The 19,059-nt window shown below is 36.4% G+C and overlaps 1 protein-coding gene across 8 annotated transcripts in view; it reads right to left on the reverse strand.

Moving 5' to 3' along the window:
* Positions 1 to 19,059, reverse strand: part of CACNA2D1 (calcium voltage-gated channel auxiliary subunit alpha2delta 1) — a 501,837-nt gene that overhangs the window by 454,678 nt on the left and 28,100 nt on the right. Inside the window, exon 1 of one of the 8 annotated variants that reach the window (XM_050782810.1) lies at positions 14,125 to 15,454. The exons of 6 other annotated variants lie outside the window; for them this stretch is intronic. Coding sequence is in view for 1 of the 2 variants with exons in the window: in XM_050782807.1 (XP_050638764.1) it covers positions 8,210 to 8,214 (5 nt within the window). In the remaining variant the exon portion in view is untranslated. Of the gene's footprint in view, positions 1 to 8,209; positions 11,139 to 14,124; positions 15,455 to 19,059 lie in introns of those variants that run through there. One more of the 8 variants, XM_050782807.1, reaches the window with a different exon arrangement.

A 19,059-nucleotide genomic window follows, 5' to 3' on the forward strand; every position in this document is an offset into this window, starting at 1 on the left:
CTGGAGGCATCACGCTACCTGACTTCAAACTATACTACAAGGCTACAGTAACCAAAACAGCATGGTACTGGTACCGAAACAGAGATATAGACCAATGGAACAGAACAGAGTCCTCAGAAATAATACCACACATCTACAGCCATCTGATCTTTGACAAACCTGAGAGAAACAAGAAATGGGGAAAGGATTCCCTATTTAATAAATGGTGCTGGGAAAATTGGCTAGCCAGAAGTAGAAAGCTGAAACTGGATCCTTTCCTTACTCCTTATACGAAAATTAATTCAAGATGGATTAGAGACTTAAATGTTAGACCTAATACCATAAAAATCCTAGAGGAAAACCTAGGTAGTACCATTCAGGACATAGGCATGGGCAAAGATTTCATGTCTAAAACACCAAAAGCAACGGCAGCAAAAGCCAAAATTGACAAATGGGATCTCATTAAACTAAAGAGCTTCTGCACAGCAAAAGACACTACCATCAGAGTGAACAGGCAACCTACAGAATGGGAGAAAATTTTTGCAATCTACTCATCTGACAAAGGGCTAATATCCAGAACCTACAAAGAACTCAAACAAATTTACAAGAAAAAAACAAACAACCCCATCAAAAAGTGGGCAAGGGATATGAACAGACATTTCTCAAAAGAAGACATTCATACAGCCAACAGACACATGAAAAAATGCTCATCATCACTGGCCATCAGAGAAATGCAAATCAAAACCACAATGAGATACCATCTCACACCAGTTAGAATGGCAATCATTAAAAAGTCAGGAAACAACAGGTGCTGGAGAGGATGTGGAGAAATAGGAACACTTTTACACTGTTGGTGGGATTGTAAACTAGTTCAACCATTATGGAAAACAGTATGGCGATTCCTCAAGGATCTAGAACTAGATGTACCATATGACCCAGCCATCCCATTACTGGGTATATACCCAAAGGATTATAAATTATGCTGCTATAAAGACACATGCACACGTATGTTTATTGCAGCACTATTCACAATAGCAAAGACTTGGAATCAACCCAAATGTCCATCAGTGACAGATTGGATTAAGAAAATGTGGCACATATACACCATGGAATACTATGCAGCCATAAAAAAGGATGAGTTTGAGTCCTTTGTAGGGACTTGGATGCAGCTGGAATCCATCATTCTTAGCAAACTATCACAAGAACAGAAAACCAAACACCGCATGTTCTCACTCATAGGTGGGAACTGAACAATGAGATCACTCGGACTCAGGAAGGGGAACATCACACACTGGGGCTTATTATGGGGAGAGGGGAGGGGGGAAGGGATTGCATTGGGAGTTATACCTGATGTAAATGACGAGTTGATGGGTGCAGCACAGCAACATGGCACAAGTATACATATGTAACAAACCTGCACGTTATGCACATGTACCCTACAACTTAAAGTATAATAAAAATAAATAAATTAAAAAAAAAAAAAAAAAAAAAACAAAAAAACCAACTCTGATGGAATGCATGATACGATGGAGTAAACTGAGCGACAGAGAAGTAAAAGATATTTTCCTGGTATTGCACACCAAGTAAGTGACAAGGTCAGTGTCAAGCAGTCTGATTCCAGGACGGGTTCCCTTACACCATGTGCTTTGCTGTTATGGAAGCTAATGCATACTTGCCAGGGGTTATCCATGGCATTCTGCTTTTCAGATTTTAATTTTAACATTTTGTATTATATCAGTAGTAATTCAATGTAATGTAGTTACATATTTAAAAGCCCTCTAAGCGCATGTCTCATATAAGCAAGTAAGGCACTTCAATTACTACAATTATTTCATTTAAATTCATTGATAAAATGTGTATTCTAAAAGTGACTGAGGAACTGAATTGAGTATTATGCTGTTCATGGATATGAACAATAGCTGAGTACAATTAATAGTCTATTTGGGTACAATTAATAGTCTGAAGGAAGCTGAACTAACAGGCATGCCTATCTGCATTTATAATACAACACATCAGATCATGGTCAATGTTTAGTATTATAGTAAGTACGTATTTTCTCAGCCTATAGAAATATTCTCTAGCATAAAGAACACAATAATCGGAATCAAGCAGACAGCTCATTTTACTATTTTGAGACCCAATCATTGGTATAAAAATATAAAATGGGCATAAGACACATTCCCAACATTTGTTTGATAGGCTTAAGGGAGACGATATATGTGACAATCCTATGCAGACTACAGAATGCAGCGTCCTTTGATTTTCTCTTTTCAGGATTACAGAATTGTTTGGACTTTCTAATATATTTTATTAGTTTTAGTAATTAGCAGTTAAAATGTTCCTATGTATAAGTCAAGATAAAAATAATTTGCCCTTAACTCCTTAAACCAACCTCAAGGTTTAGTAGCCACTTTTTCTGAGTTGAAATTACCTTTTCAACTTTCATAGAGGTCCTTTATTCTCTAAGTTTTCTCTTTCCAGGCTGGGTGCGGTGGTTCACACCTGTAATTCCAGTACTTTGGGAGGCTGAGGCAGGAGGATCACCTGAGCCCAGGATTTTGAGACTAGCCTGGGCAACATGGTGAAAACCCATCTCTATAAGAAATAAAAAATTAAAAAATACATAAATAAGATTTCTCTTTCCAAATCCAGGTTTTGTGTAATTTCAAGCAATGTGGAATTCCAGGTATAATCATATAGTTCCATAATCTGGCTCTTTAAAAATGAAGGGGACTATCTGGATAGTCTTAAATCACCTAAGGTTTCTTAATACTAGCATTTCTCAAGGTTGATTCACCACTCTGTGGCTACACAATATATGTCTGCCCTGGGGACTCCTTGTACTAGCTACTTCTTTACATCCAAATAGCTATTGCTCAATTTGTAAATACTGCCCCTCACTTCTATTCACTGTCTGTACCCTTTTACATGAAGCTCATTTTTATCTTGAAGCTTGGCTTTCCTGGCAGTAGTCCTGCTACTTCCTATATCCAAATAATGAAGGAAATCTAACTATAATGAAACCAAGGCCTAAATTACTACTCAAAATATTGAAGTGTCTGGACCCAGATTGGCAACATAATAGGCATGGAAGAAATCAAGTATCTGTAGACAACAAAAGTTTGCTACCTCCTCACTGATGTTAGAAACTAAGGTTCTTTTCCATTCATATTCCTTAACTGAAAACAAAAGTCTAACAGAACTCCAAACTAGAGATTAAAGTCCAGTCACATCTTTCCAACCAATTTCTGACACTGTGAATTGAAATACATTTCTTTTTGAACTCATGCATTGATTTCTTCACGTCTTTCACCTATTTCTAGGTTTTTCATAAAAGTTGCATGGTCCTCTCCACCCCACCTCCATTACACACTGAGTACCAATCAAAATCATTTGGTCTTGGAATCAACATCCAGATAGAGGAGGCTTTAATCAATAACTCACTTTCCCGAAAAGGATTTTGGCTTTTGTTTATCATCAGCATTTGGTCTCTCTCCAACTAACAAGCCCTCACATGTATAACCTGTATCATTGTATTTGTAATTAACAAAAAATTGAATCTTCTTATATGAATCTAAAAATATATTTTTATTTTAATATACCTATACTTGGTATATTTCAGTCTTCTCTTAGCTCTTTATTCTTTTGACATTCTTTTGGTCCTACGTTTTCTTTCTTTGAATATACTTATCTAACTTATATATTTGTGTTTATGAAAGTATTTTTAGATTGCAAGTGATTATTCTTAACAATATTCATTTTGCCTAGAATTGAGTATTTTAAAATGCAGAAGTCTATGCTCACAGAGCACACAAAAGAGTGAAGAAATATAAAGACAAATCAGTGATTACAATATAAGGCAATAATGACTCTCATGAGGTATCTGCACAAGGAGCAATATTTGTATAGAAAGTAGCATCTGATTCCTTCTGACAGCCAAACGTATTGAGCATATATTGCTATTAAAGAATGTACTAAGCACATATGACCTCATTTAATCATCATTACCAGGCTCTGTGATAGGCACTGTTACAATGATGAGACCCAGAGAGGCTAAAAACAACAGAGCTAACACCGTAGCAGAGTCAACATTCACACTGCTTATTAGACAAGACTTATTAGATGAAACTCTGAAAGACTAAATGGCTTTTATTAGACGATAAAAGGGGAAAAGGGCAAACCAGGTGGTGGAACAGAATGACCAACAGCCAATAGTCATGAGTATATTACAAACCTGGTGAGAGATACCAGTAGGATAGGATTAGACAGATGAAGAGAGTGGCTAAGAATGAGGCTTCATAGGCAGGCTGTGTCCAACTACTCTTTCACCTGAATATCTAAAGATGAAGTCATTCCTTAAAGATTTAGACTGTATGATGCTAAGATTAAACTACAACTATTAAAGAAGGAAGGGCTCAATAGCCTTAGAGCCCCAGTCCTAACATTTAGGGGAGAGATTAAAAAAGTAAGGAAGAAAGAACACAGCTGGAAGAGAAAGAGCTCTATTTCTTCATGATTTTTATTGCAGCAAATCAACAAATTTACTACTCCCCATAATTTAACAGTCTTTGCCACAGTGAAGACAAACATCATTCCATTAAGGAATGTGTAGCAACAGAATTCTCAAGTCAGAAAAAAGAATGAGTTTTATCTTTGAAATTCTTAATTATGTGGTGAGTAAATATATATGTGTGTACATGTGTGTATGTGTATACTCATACTAACATATCCACAGAATTGAAATGCTGTTGTTAGACACAACTAAAAGTAAGTATCACTTTACAGATGCTTGGTTCATTTCTGAGTGAGGTCTCACTACACTAACACTTCAGTTTCTTTCTTTCTCCTTCTTGTTTTTTTTTTTTTTTTTTTTTCCAGATAAGGTCTTGCTCAGTTGTCCAGGCTGAAGTGCAATGGCATGATTATAGCTCACTGCAGCCTCAAACCCCTTCGCTCAAGGGGTTCTCCCACCTCAGCCTTCTGAGTAGCTGGGACTACAGGTGTGCACCACCATGCTGGCTAATTTTTTTTAATTTTTTGTAGAGATGGGGGTCTCAACATGTTGCCTAGGCTGGTCTCAGACTCCTGACCTCAAGAGTTTCTCCTTCCTCACCCTTCTAAAGTGCTAGGATTACAGGCGTGAGCCACCACACCCAACCCCATTCTCCCTTTTTTTTTTCCTTCCTTCCACCCTTCTTTCCTTCCTTCCATCCTTCCTTCTTTTGACATTGCTTTTACTTTTTCATTCTTCCTTTTAATTATAAGCTGAGGTTATTTTTATAATGGAACAGAGAACCTTCTACATTTGAATCACCAATTCAAAGTAGATCAACACACTCGTCAATATCTGACTGGTTTGTGATTAGTATTAAATGAAGTTTAAAGTCTCATAAAAATCAGAATCAGCACTAAAAGGAACTCTGTTTCCACTCAGTTCTATTTCTGTATTGTAACTTAACAAAAACTGTTTTATTGGGAGGCCGAGGTGGGCACATCACCTGAGGTCAAGAGTTCAAGACCAGCCTGGCCCACATTGCGAAACCCTGTCTCTACCAAAAATACAAAAATTAGCTGGGTGTGGTGGTGGGCACCCATAATCCCAGCTACTCCGAGAGGCTCAGACAGAAGAATCCCTTGAACTCAGGAGGCAGAGGTTGCAGTGAGCCGAGATCACTCCACTGCACTCCAGCCTGGGAACAGAGCAAGACTCCATCTCAAAAAAAAAAAAACCTCTGCTTTAAATAGCTATGTAGAAATTCAACTATTTTCACGAGATAGGAAAATAATTTAGAAAAAAAAAGTTCTTAACAATGATAAAACATCTGTGGGTTTACATTTCCCATTTATAAACAAGCAGACAGGAAGACTGGTGAATATTTTATTTACAGTTTAAATCACTTCCTATTTGTAAACAGATAAAAACTAATTAGCAGATTCCATCTCCCTCCACCCCGGGCCCCCCTCCCCCCACCACACACACAGACCTTCATTCTTTCAATTCCATCCCAGAAAAGAAACTAAACAGTTCAAAATGGGGAACCTGGGAGATATCGCTGCAATTGACCCCTACCTTCACTAAAGTTTACTGTAATAGAAAATCTTCTACATTTAAGTCGCTAATTTAAATTCTTACAGATTTCCAGGTGTGTAGCATCACTCATTCATTTATTCAGCCAAATTTGTTTAGCACCTACCATAGGCAAGCTACTCCATTAGGCATTAGAAATAAAAAGATAAATAAGACATTCATTTATTCCCTCAAAATGCTGACTTCTAGAGACTGGAACTACATTAGTGAATAAAAAGGCAAAAGTTTCCATCCTAGTAAAACACATTTTAATGGGGAAGCTAGAAAATGTGACAAATAGGTAAACCATATAGTGTTAAATATTTACAGGCATAAGAGAAGAATAAAATTGGGAAATGGGATAGAAAGTGCGAGAGCAGAGTTGTAATTTTAGAGAGGTAAACAGGGTTTAGTTCCTTTTTTCACAGAACTCAGTAGAGAAAGGCAATCTTTTCTTAAAAACTATGGCAATACAATGTGATAAATGCTACTAACCAAGTGATTGACAAAATGCGAAGATTACATAACAGAAAGAGCTACTGATTGTTGGAGAAATCACAGAGGGAAGAAACCATCTGAATTCTGAAAGAGAAGATGACATTCCCAAAGGGGCTGGTAGAGAACAGGCAAAGGAACAGCATATGCAAAGTCAGAGAGGCAGCATTTGGCGAGTAATTGCTATTTATCAGCAGACAGCAGCAATTACCATTGAATTCAGAACGTACCATGTTCCAGATACTTTCACACATCATCTTTATTAACCCTCACAATAAATCTATGCGCTTATTAATAGTATTCCTTTTTTAAAATAAGGGCAAGGCCAGAATGAAGATAGAAGGAGAAACTTAAAAAATAGGTTGAGATGGGCCGGGGGTGGTGGCTCACGTCTGTACTCCCAGCACTTTGGGAGACCGAGGCTGATGGATCATGAGCAGGAGATCGAGACCATCCTGGCCAACATGGTGAAACTCCATCTCTACTAAAAATACAAAAATTAGCCAGACATGATGGCGGGCGCCTGTAGTCCCAGCTACTCGGGAGGCTGAGGCAGGAGAATCGCTTGAACCCAGGAGGCAGAGGTTGCAGTGAGCCCAGATCACTGTACTTCAGCCTGGGCAACAGAGTGAGATTCTGTCTCAGAAAAAAAAAAAAAAAGAAAGAAAGAAAAAAGAAAAAAAAATAGGTTGAGGTTAAAGAGTTTGAATATTATCCTTTAAACGAGTCAACCGAATGTTTTAAAATAAAGAAGGGACATGATCAAAAGTTACAGTTTGTTTAAAATTGTAGACTGCAGTGTGGAGAACAGATCATTGGGGTTGGGAGGCAGAATGATAATAGATTATTATTTATAATAACAAAAGGCTATAATTTAGTTAAAATGTGGCAAAAACTTGATCTTAGCCAATAACCGTGGAAAAATTAAAAGTAGGATAAGAAAAACCTGGTAGCCAACTAAATGTGGGTGGAAGAGGAATGGAAGAGCATAAAAAGGGGAGGTATTCAGCCAATTCTAAATGTTCTAACTTAGAACATTTAGAGGGTGACACTATTAGCAAAGAAAAAAAGGTAAGGGGAGAAGATTGGGAGAAAAGAGGATGGAGATAAAAAAGAGGTCTAAGTTTTAACTTCTTCAATATATCTTGGTGATACTGAAGTCAAGATACCCAGTAGACCTGAAATGATGACCAGACTGATGAGAGAAAGATTTTGGAGTTAATACAGTTCAGAATTGTTAGCAAGTATATCTTTGTATTAGTTAGAATTTTTTTGGTAGCAAAAGACAAAACACTCAAATTGCTTGTAGAAGTAATACAAACTCTTTTTGGCCAGTTGTAAGTCTCTAAAAGTAAGGTGGATTTTCAAGTGTAGTTTAGTTAGGACTCCAGTTCTGTTTCTCTCCAATTATTTTCAACTTGTCTTCTTCCTTCTATCATGTCATCCTGGTTTCACTTAGGGTAGCAAAATCATGTATCAATCCCCAATTTTATATCTGCATCCCACAAAATCCAGAAGAGAAATATTCTCTTTTGCTACTTACTGAACAATAGTGCTAGGCATCTTTCTAGAAGAACTTGGGTGTCACACCCACCACTGTCAAGGTTGAAGAGATTTCACTGATTAACATGGAATCAGCACCCCTACCCCAAACTATATGGATACTACATCATGGGGGAAGACCGGGATTAATGCTGGGGAAGCAATCCCAGTGTCCTCCTCAGTTTCCTTCCAAGGCTGACAGTGGCTCATTGTTCCATTACCTAGCAGCAGGAAGTTTTTATGAAGTCACATCTGAAAGAAAAAAGTATTATTCTAAGACGGACCAACTTTTTAGGATTGAGCTTCCAGTATCATCCAAATCCAACTACGCTTCCTTACTAGAGGTAATGACAAAGTAAATATTCAGGCTATAGGAGAAACTATATTTAAAATGTAAGTACTGACTAGTTTTCATAAATGTGAACGATGAAAATCTAGTGGTGTTAACTAAGAATTCACTTTCCTCTTCCTCTATCTGCCTCTCACTCCAATCCCTACAGCAACTCAGTAGCCAAAGGACGACACCAGGGAACACAGATTAAAGAGTCGAATTCTTGGATGGGAGCTCTAAATAAGTTCTGGAAACTCTGGCCAAAAGAGGGATATGGAAAGAGCCGATAAAGGCCTGTCACCTGAAGGAAACTCGTGGTTGCAATGAGGACACAGAGTGACATGTGTATCCAAGAGGGCACAGCAGGAACATGGAGAGCAAAGGATCTGTAGTTGGGACAAAGGTCAGAACAGATTAGCTTCATTTCAAAGGATGCTAGATGAACTCTTCCCTTGTAAAGCCTAGAACTGCTTAGGCCTTCCCCAGATCTTAATTGACACCCCTGGTTCAAATGAGTTAGGGAAGAATCCTTAAATGAGTTTAGGTTAATTGTTAACTAGCTTAAGTTTTCTTCTAAGATAGTTAAGAAGGAGTCAAGGTTGAAATGAAGCTCAATTGTGGAGCAATAAATTTAGTTATATTTCTTGCACACTTGCTTCTGTAATGCATTACAGAATTTTGTTTAAAGCAAAACTCTAATTCCACACTTGGCATCATTTGGTAACTTTTTAAAACTAACTCATTATTTCAGACCCCAGTCAATACTACTAATTTTACAACTGCAGAAAAGAAAATCATAAAACTGCACTCTGTGTCTCATGCAGTGTCACTCTGTAGTCAACAAAAAAGATATTTGCTGGATCAGTGAGTCCAGAGGGAGAAGTGATTTGCCAAATATGGCCCATTAGAGTACTAAGAATTTAGGGTTAGGTTTCAGCATTTGTTGCTGTCATTCAAGTACTAAATTTATATTTACTTGGGGCAGTGTGTACAGTTTGAATAGAAGAATCTAAAGCATGTAAGACACTTTCCTGATTCAGTTGATTTTAAGAGTTATTCTCATTGAGCTAGAATGTTTCAAAAATGGTAAAATACAACTTTTTTTGGTACTATGATAAGTTTTGTTGAGGTAAAATGAGTTAGCAGATAATACTGATATTTTCTTTATCATTTTTTAAATTATCTAATTAGTCGTTTAGAAGTCACTGTTCTTGGGATTTCTGGACATAAAACATGGTCAGTGGTGGAAGACAATAAATGCTCTCAATTTACAAGTGAAGATGTATGCCTAATTAGACAACAGTAGTAACATAAAAATAACAGACGATTAACATACTTTCTTTTTAAATGTACGTATCAAATCTATTAATAGCCTTAGGATGGTCTTTTATTAATAAAAGGACATAAAATTAAGGTTTTAAAATTTAGATATCTAACTAAATTAAGGCATTCAAATGAGCTAAATTTATACAAATGGGATCACATTTACAAATCTGGGAGAAATTACTTTACTTCTAAGTAAAGACATTGCAACATCCCTGGGAAAAATTAACATTGATCTTATAGGAGGCTACTGAATAGGAAAATGAATGACAAAGTCTAGGAAATCATACTGTGGCTGAATGATTAACAGAAATGCATCTGTGAAAGTTAGAAGGAGCTTCCAAGGAATGACATAGTATGTACTTATGTATTACAAAATGCAAATTATCATGACTGTACAACTGGAACTAGTTTTCAAGTGTGGGGATTATAGTTTGAGTGGTGTCTGGTGGAATACATTCTCCAACCCATCATCAAAGTGTGTCACATCCTCACTCTTTCCACATTTGGGTTTATAGTTTAGATGCCTGTGCTATATATAAAAAGAAAAGAATGTATTTTTGAGAAGCCCAGGCTCAGAAATCATAGCTTTGGTGTTCATTATACTGCTTTTAGGGGGGCAAGTCTTTATCTGTTTCAATCTTAGAAGTTTTTTTGTCTCATTCATTTGTTAATTTTAGGCTTTCCACTTTCTTTTCAACTTTATCCAGATAATTCCTTCCCCCAAAAATTCAGTAACTATAATGAATCAATGTATGTTTTAGTAATTTCAAATGATAGGTCCACATATATAAACACTATCAAAAAAATTAATTACCCTATTTACTACCCCTCTACAAATATGATAAAGAGGGCTTACTGGCAGATCTGTTAATGATAGAAGCTTTCTGTCCCACCAAAGAATGTGATTGATATAGACAAAGAGTTCCAGCACAGCTGAAATTAACAAATGCCTGACAGGTGTCTTCAACTCTGCTCCAGTGAATTCTGTGACATCTGCTTACCAGAGAGCACACGTATAAGGTATGTGAACTCACTTTGCTAGACTATGAAAATGCATTTGAAATCCAAAGAGGAAATAGAAAATGAATTTGACAACCGTATCTGAGTACCTTTCCTTGGGCTAGAGCTTCTCATATCACTAAATAAGTAAAGTAAGATATGAGTACACCAAATGACTCATAATATTTCTTCACTTCTATAAAATGGAATCCTCTATCTCTCAAACATTTAAAGATTACTGCTGCTTATTTATTAATTGATTTTTTCTTCATGGTCTGCACATTCATCACAAAAATGTCTAGTAAGAGCAATGCTTGCTAAAATTTTTAAATGAATATTCCTTTTAACAATGATACTGATTTATGATCTTTAAAAAATGATACTGTTCCTTGAAAACACGTATTTGATCTTTAAAAAGAATTTGAAGGAAAAAGTTTGTATCAACAAAAATGCTATTATAAATTCATGAAGATTTCCAAATATAATTTATTAGTAACAACAGCATTGACGTACAGTTGGAAAACTGCGAAAATTATTATGAGTAAGACAATTTAGTTGGGAAAAAAATAAATAAGACATAGCATCTGCACTTTACATACTACAGTGTATTTAAATAAAAGAGTTCTGTAGATAAATGTTAATTAATGCAACTCTATTCCTGGGGACTAGACACTGTAGAACATAGTATTTGTTCAATAAATCATTTTTGAATGAATAATCATTTCTATTGATCTGACATAGCCCATCTATGCCTGATAGATTAGCCTTCTAAAATATCTAGAAGATATTCCTCCTTCAATAATCTTCAATGGCTCCCCATTTCCATCAGAATAAAACATATCCCTTGCATTAAAAGGACTCCACAACCCAGCTTGTACTTTCTTTCTTTTTTTTTTTTTTTTTTTTTTTTTTGAGACTGAGTCTCACTTTGTCACCCAGACTGGAGTGCAGTGAACGATCTCAGCTCACTGCAACCTCCACCTCCCAGGTTCAAGCGATTCTTGAGCCTCAGCCTTCTGAGTAGCTGGGATTACAGGCGCCTGCCACCATGAGTGGCTAACTTTTTTATTTTTAGTAGAGGCGGGGTTTCACCATGTTGGCCAGACTGGTCTCGAACTCCTGACCTCAAGTGGTCTGCCACCTCAGCCTCCCAAAATGCTGGAATTACAGGCGTGAGCCTCAGCACCTGGCCTTTCCTTTTACTTTCTTTTTGTCTCTTCTCATATTCCTTTATACAAGGCAGCACAACAGAGTGAAAAGAACAATGCTTTTGAGATCAGAATGGCTGCTGGGACAGTATAGCAAACTTGACTTACTAATGTATGATACTTTGTATGACATTGGAATATATGCAACTCTTTGAACCTCTCCTTTTACTAAATAAAGGTAATTAATACCTGAGGGAAGTTGTAAACATAAGAATAATAAAGACGCACTTAGCACATATGGCACAGAACAGATGCAGGGCATGTACTCTGATACTGTTGAGATAACTTTCTCTCTTTTTTCAATCAAGTTGTATACATTCTACTTTTGTTTATAGTGTTTTCTTCCTTCTAACCTCGGACTGGAAAATCCACCCTATTATACTTGGACCTAAATCCTATTCCATTCTGTAAGTCAAATCGAAAGCTACCATTTTAGATAAGCACCATATCCAAGTACCAGGCAGTTGTGAACACAGCGTAGTCAACTAATTACAGATGATCCCAAGAAGTTTTATGTGCACAGAGAAGACCATATAAGGCACTTTTAAGCTGCCAACCAAGCTTCAAAGATACTAAAGCTTTAAGAGAAAAGACTTGATGCGGAGGACGGCAAACAGACAACATGGTTAACTTCATAAATGTCATAGCTTCTGTGAAGGCTCTGTGACCTCATGAGCCCAGAGTTGTTACTTTTTTTTGCATTCATTATTGAACTACTGTACATAGCTGTGAGGCACACACAGCTTTGAAATATTAATGATTTCTTTGGCTATATCTATGAGTTCCCCCGCTTGTAATTACTTGAGAACAAATAAAAGGCCAAAATCCGTAGTCTCTCCATCAGTGCCTTCTACATAGTAGGTATTCAACAAACATTTGAGTGACTATTACTTGTTGATTATCAGATAATGAAAGTCTTATGACTTTTTTTTCAATTAATGTTAGTACATTTTAAAATGTTGTTTTCTGCAAGTCATGCAAGCCAAATATAAGTGGATGTAAATAATTCTGAATGCACCTTACAGAGTTCCCCAGTTTTTTAAAGGTCTGTTTATTCTGGTAGCCTCTTAATTCAGGAAACTGAAATATGAAGAAGTAAAGTGTGGTACCCAAGATGATGCAAGCACTGGCAAAAGCAGAAACTAGCTACTGTTAGGTTCTCCTATTCAGTGGTTCTCAACCTTGGCTACATATTAAAATCATCTAGGTAGATTCTTAAAAATACCAATGTCAGGCCAATTATCCGAATCTCTAGGGTAGGGCCGAGGCACTCATAACTTTTTTAAATTCTCCAGGAGATTCAAATATGTATCTGTTGTATAAAGCCATTGCACCTCTCGTAATTCCAATGAACAATGTGATTGCTAAGAGTTCCTGAGAAAATCATTGCCTAAGGTCTCTTCTGCACACTGTTGTTTTCTGGGTTTTAAATACAGTCATGCAACACGTAATAATAGGGATACATTCTGAGATATGCATTGCTAGGCGATTTTGTCATTGTGCAAACATCATAGAGTGTGCTTATACAAACCTAGATAGTATAGCCTACTACACATCTAAGTTGTATGGTATAGCCTATTGCTCCTAGGCTGCAAACAACATGCTACCCTACTGAATACTGTAGGTAACTGTAATACAATGATAAGTGTCTGTATATGTAAACATACATCAACACAGAAAGCTACAGAAAAACAGAGTATCATAATCTCATGGGACCACTGCCATATACGTGGCCCATCATTGAACAAAATGTCATTATTTGGTGCATGTATTTGAAACTGTGACTCTTTACCTCTTAAACTATTACACTTACTTTTCCCCTGAGTAGCATGCTTTAGATAAATCTCTAAATAATAGTTCCTCTGATTTCTTCAGAAACATAAACACACATGCACAATTTTAGTAGGAAAAAAGTGCTCTGCTTTATTACAAGAAAAGGTATGTTTGTGTGATTTGAGACTTTTATGATATCTGCTTAGGTTGTGTAAGGGAGGCCCTAAAATATACCTTTTCATCCTTTCCTTATGAATCAATCCATCATAGCAGTTTATCTAATCCATTTTGTTATTACATATTGTTTATCACTTTTGTACTGCTATCTATCCAACATCTTTCATTCTGATTGGCTTAGCCTTAAGAAAAAACTAACGCATGTTAACAGGCAGTAGAAAAATTACCTCTTTCATGAGCTCAGTGGTCTGAAGGTGCACGCTACATCAGGGTGGCTGATGCCAGGTGTCTGGCTTGCGACACTTAGGAAGTCCCTCACACCTGTCAAGGGAGGCAGACTGCAAGAGAGAAGGCGAGTCTGACTGAGCAGGCGCATAAGGGCAAACCCTGCTCCCAACTGCTGCTAGCAGAGCTCTAAAAATAAAGCGACAAAAGCACAGGGAAGGCAGAATGAATTCTTAACACTTGTACTCTTCTATTTCTGTCTGTTACGAAGCAGGTGATCTCAGTACCAAGCGATGAGTCTTTTAACTTTCTATATACCTCACTTTCAGAAATGATCCTCATGACTGCATTCATTCCAGCTGTTTCAAATTCATAATCATAAAAAGAATCTTTTTTAATCTTTCAAGACTGCCCTCTCTCTCATAGGATTACATTCTAAAATAAGCTTCTTTGATATTCATTTGCCTATTTTACTTTGAAGATTTTTTTCACATGTATTACTCTGGAAAACAAAATGTTTATTCCATTAATACTTTACATATTCTTTGAGAGAAGCAAGAGTTTTAAAAGCTATTCCTTTATCTAGAGAGATGGCAGTCTAAACGTCTTCCAGGTAACAATCACTAGTCTAGAGAAAGTGAAACTATGAACTTGTTAACAACATCTTTTAATGGCCCTCCAAGTAAGTCCATATTTATTATAAATGTTATTTTAAATACTCTGGTGCCTGAGCAGCTCTGCATGAGAGGGAAATGCAATGTAGTGGTTGAGAGAAAGTTTGAAATCAGATAGACCTGAGTTACAGCCCTGCCCACTATTACTGTCTATATAGCCAGAACAGGTGATTTAACTGCTCAATACTTCAGTGTCTTCATTTATAAAAAAGAGAAAATAATGTCTTTCCCTGTTTTATAGAATTGAGATCAGAATTAAATAATATAAGCAAAATACTATCATACTGCTTGGTATCTAGCACTCAATAGATGCCACCAATTATTATTATTGCTAACAACAATCTTTAGCCAAATAAACAGCTGATGGTTCAAAAGATAAAGAAGTAATATTATTTGAAATATGTTGCTGACATTTTAAAATAAGCACCTACATGTACATCCAAGAATCCAAACCCTCAAAGTCTTTTCTCCATAATGGTATGTGGACATCTTGCCTCTTCCCATTCTTTCTGGCATATGGAGCAGAAGAGCTAGAAGTAGAAAATATCTTGGGGAATTTTTCCTGAGTAGTAGTCTTCACTGCAGACACTTCTGCATTTTAATGCATTTCTCACAACAGGTATGCACAGGACATGTCTACATTTGCTGAGAAGTAAAAAAAAAAAAAAAAAAAAAAAAAAAAAAAAAAAAAAAAAAAAAAAATTCACAGCAATTGAGAGTACCTCAAGATGCTAAACTCCTTACCTCAAGCCAAACGAAAACTAATCTCTCTCTCTCTCTCTCTCTCTCTCTCTCTCTCTCACACACACACACACACACACACACACACACACACACACTCCCCATTATCTGGATTTGCAAATCCTCCAAAAATCCTCTTTCATAATTCATCATTACCACTTCACCTAAATCTCAAATGGTGCTACTGCGCTGCCATCCACGTAGGTGTCACCAAATACATGACAAGTCATTTTTAAATATAAACTTTGATCAAGACACCAGTGAAGTACTTCAAAACATCATGTATACAATAAATATATACAATGTTATCTGTGCATTAAAAACACAAACACAAAACAGGCCACATCTCACAGGTACTTGTATCTAGACACTTGATCAGTCTTCCAGAAACTGTTCAGGGCTTCACTTACACATCTGTAACTCTGTTCAAAGCTATCAGTGCTTTTGTTGTTGCTGTTTGTTTGTTTGTTTTGAGACAGAGCCTTGCTCTGTCACCCAGGCTGGAGTGCGAAGACACAACCTCAGCTTACTGCAACCTTCACCTCCAGGTGAATCTTTTTATGATTATGAATTTCAAGCGATTCTCCTGCCTCAGCCTCCCAAGTAGCTGAGATTACAGGCAGGCGCCACTAGTCCAGCTAATTTTTTGTATCTTTAGTAGAAATGGGGTTTCACCATGTTGATCAGGCTGGTCTCAAACTCCTGACCTCAAGTAATCTGCCCACCTCAGCCTCCCAAAGTGCTGGGATTATAGGCGTGAGCCACTGTGCCCAGCCTAGTGCTTGTAACTATTTAAACCATTTTCTCTGATTTGGTTCTCAAAGAACATGGAAATCATTTCTTAGTCTCTTGGTAACTACTCAGTTTATTTCTGAAAAATATACCAAGAATTGATGATTTTCTAATCAGAAAACATCATGATCTGATCAGAAAATCATCAATTATTGGTATAAATGGGGAAAATTATGCCGAAATCTATGTTAAAAAGTACTTGATATTCAAAAAGTCTATTTAGAGTGAACATTATACATCTCCCTTGAGATTATCAAAACATTGTGTTAAATTCAGAATTCATTCAGAATTAACAACAGAAACATTTCCTGTTATTTCTGTCAAATGACAAAAGGAGAAAGCTCTAAAGTGTTTATAAGCCATTCAAGTAAGCATTAACAGTTGTTAAAAGTGAAGTATTTAGTTTGCTAAATTCTCTTAACTGTAGTAATTTAATCTTAAAAATTAGAGAAGTATTATTTGAATGAGTCCTACATCTACATATTATTTGTTTTCATGTCAAACAGATTTTGATAGACTACCTCAGTATTTCTCACATAACATTTCCAAGTAGTTCTTAGTTGAACATTTCTTAGTCAATCACTTTTAATCTTTTATATTTTGTCTGAGGAACAATTTTTATATATCTGTGCAAAAGAAACTTTGTATTAATTTATTAATTTTTCATCTCTAATATTTAACATTTACTCAAGGAAAATGGGTCATCAGCAAGTTTATTTCTACTCATGCCCTGGTTTCTCTGCCAAAGAACTGTTGTGTCTGCATTTTCAGGCCAGGGCTGTGAAGTGCCTCTTCAGAGTCTTCCCACCTCTGCCTGGCTACAGAGCTTCACCCTCATGACCCACATCTCCCTAGGGAGCCCCAGGACAATGGCTGACATTGAGTTTGGCTCTCAAGCCCTACCATTCCTTATGAAAATAAATGGACTTGTTCTATTATTCATACTTGGCAGAAAAACATTTGTTGAGATATTACCATTCTTTCCCAAATGGCACCATTATAAACAGTAAGTCTTAATTGCAGTCAAATCTTTTGTAAAGACAAAGTAATTTAGGAAAATATAAAGCTTTTAAGGTGGTAGATATAAATACTTAATGTGTTAATTATTGTTAAAATGAGCCTATAAATGATCTGAGAAACGACCTTGTTCTACTGGCTTTGTTTCTTCAGAGACTAATACACTGCTTGAACTATGATAGGAAATGCTTATTATTTGATTAATATATATACACACACACACATATATAAACTCAATACAGAATATAATATATATAAAATGAAAATATACCTTGAATTATTTCATTAATGATATACAATCCTGAAAAACATTTACAAATTACTTTATATCTGTCAAAAGTTTAACTAATGAAGTACTAGAATAATAATCTGAGATGTAATAATAATACAGTCAAAATTTTATTTGGTTGGTCAACAAATAAACCTGGAGGCTATTTATGGAGCAAAATCAGAGCATGCAATTACTGGTATCTGCACTTCATCACTTCTAATGATGTCCAAACTTCATTTCAAATACAAGATGAGCTCAGAAAAAGCAGTCCTCAAGCAGCCCATTCGCCAACCTAAAGGCAAGATTAATGCTATAAAAATCCAACATGATGGCTTAGTGAAGAAGATGAATAGCCTGATATCACATGTAAATACTGTGCTCTACAGTCTTCAAAGTATTCACATATACATTGCCTCATTTGAAAGTCACAACGACACATGGTACTAGAGAAGAGAGTGAATTTGAATGCATTTTACTGATGAGGAATGGAGACTCAGAGACGTTTATTGCTGTACCCAAGGACCCCTGGCTAGTATGAAATGCCATAATCACATCTGACCCCACACACATATTACAGAACTGGTTAAGGAAACATGAAACAAACATGGCAAAAGAAATAAATAGTGGGAAGACCTACTAAACATAGCTATGGACAATAATCTATTACATACTAATTTGTGGGAAGCAAGAGTAGCAATGAATATTAAAAGCATGTATAAAAGCATTCCATCCAGGGAGGCCAGGGTGAACATAGTATCAAGTCCGGAAAGAGAAGACACACTATACTGATTCAGCCTACAAGTAATTCTGATCCATTCTGAGGAGGTGTATGTGTTCAGAATGTTTATTGTAAAAATGTCTTCTTCAAGAAGTTGAACTTAACACTCAACAGCCAGCACTAACAGCACAAAGTGAGCCTGGCCTTTAATTCTACATGTCCACACACCCTAGAAGTGTACACCTCTGTAAAAACAGTCTTAGTGAACTGGTTATAGGTATTCATTCATATTTATAATCACATCATTATCATTCTAACAATGCACATATTAACAAATTCATATTATCTTAACTTAAAATGTACCAAAATAGAAGGTACTATTCTCACAATACCTTATTTAGAGGAAGAAGAAAAAACAGCTTTCTAAATTAGCTCCCTTTTTCATTAAACAAATCTTTAAAAATCTAAAGTTTCCCTTTATTTCTTGGGAAATCTGTCTGGCAAGAATCATCCTATTCACCCATCACATTTTCCAAACCTGGAGCAGATCCCCTGTCGTTGCACCACAGAAGAGTACAGGAAGACACATCAGATACAAATCTCTTTGTCCAAGAATGCAAGAAAAATTCCCTAGGCATGAAGTCTTCAAGTTGCATAAAATTACCTGAAATTGGCCCGGCGCGGTGGCTCACACCTGTAATCCCAGCACTTTCGGAGGCCAAGA

This window comes from Macaca thibetana, chromosome 3 (assembly GCF_024542745.1).
Source record: "Macaca thibetana thibetana isolate TM-01 chromosome 3, ASM2454274v1, whole genome shotgun sequence".
Taxonomy (NCBI): domain Eukaryota; kingdom Metazoa; phylum Chordata; class Mammalia; order Primates; family Cercopithecidae; genus Macaca; species Macaca thibetana.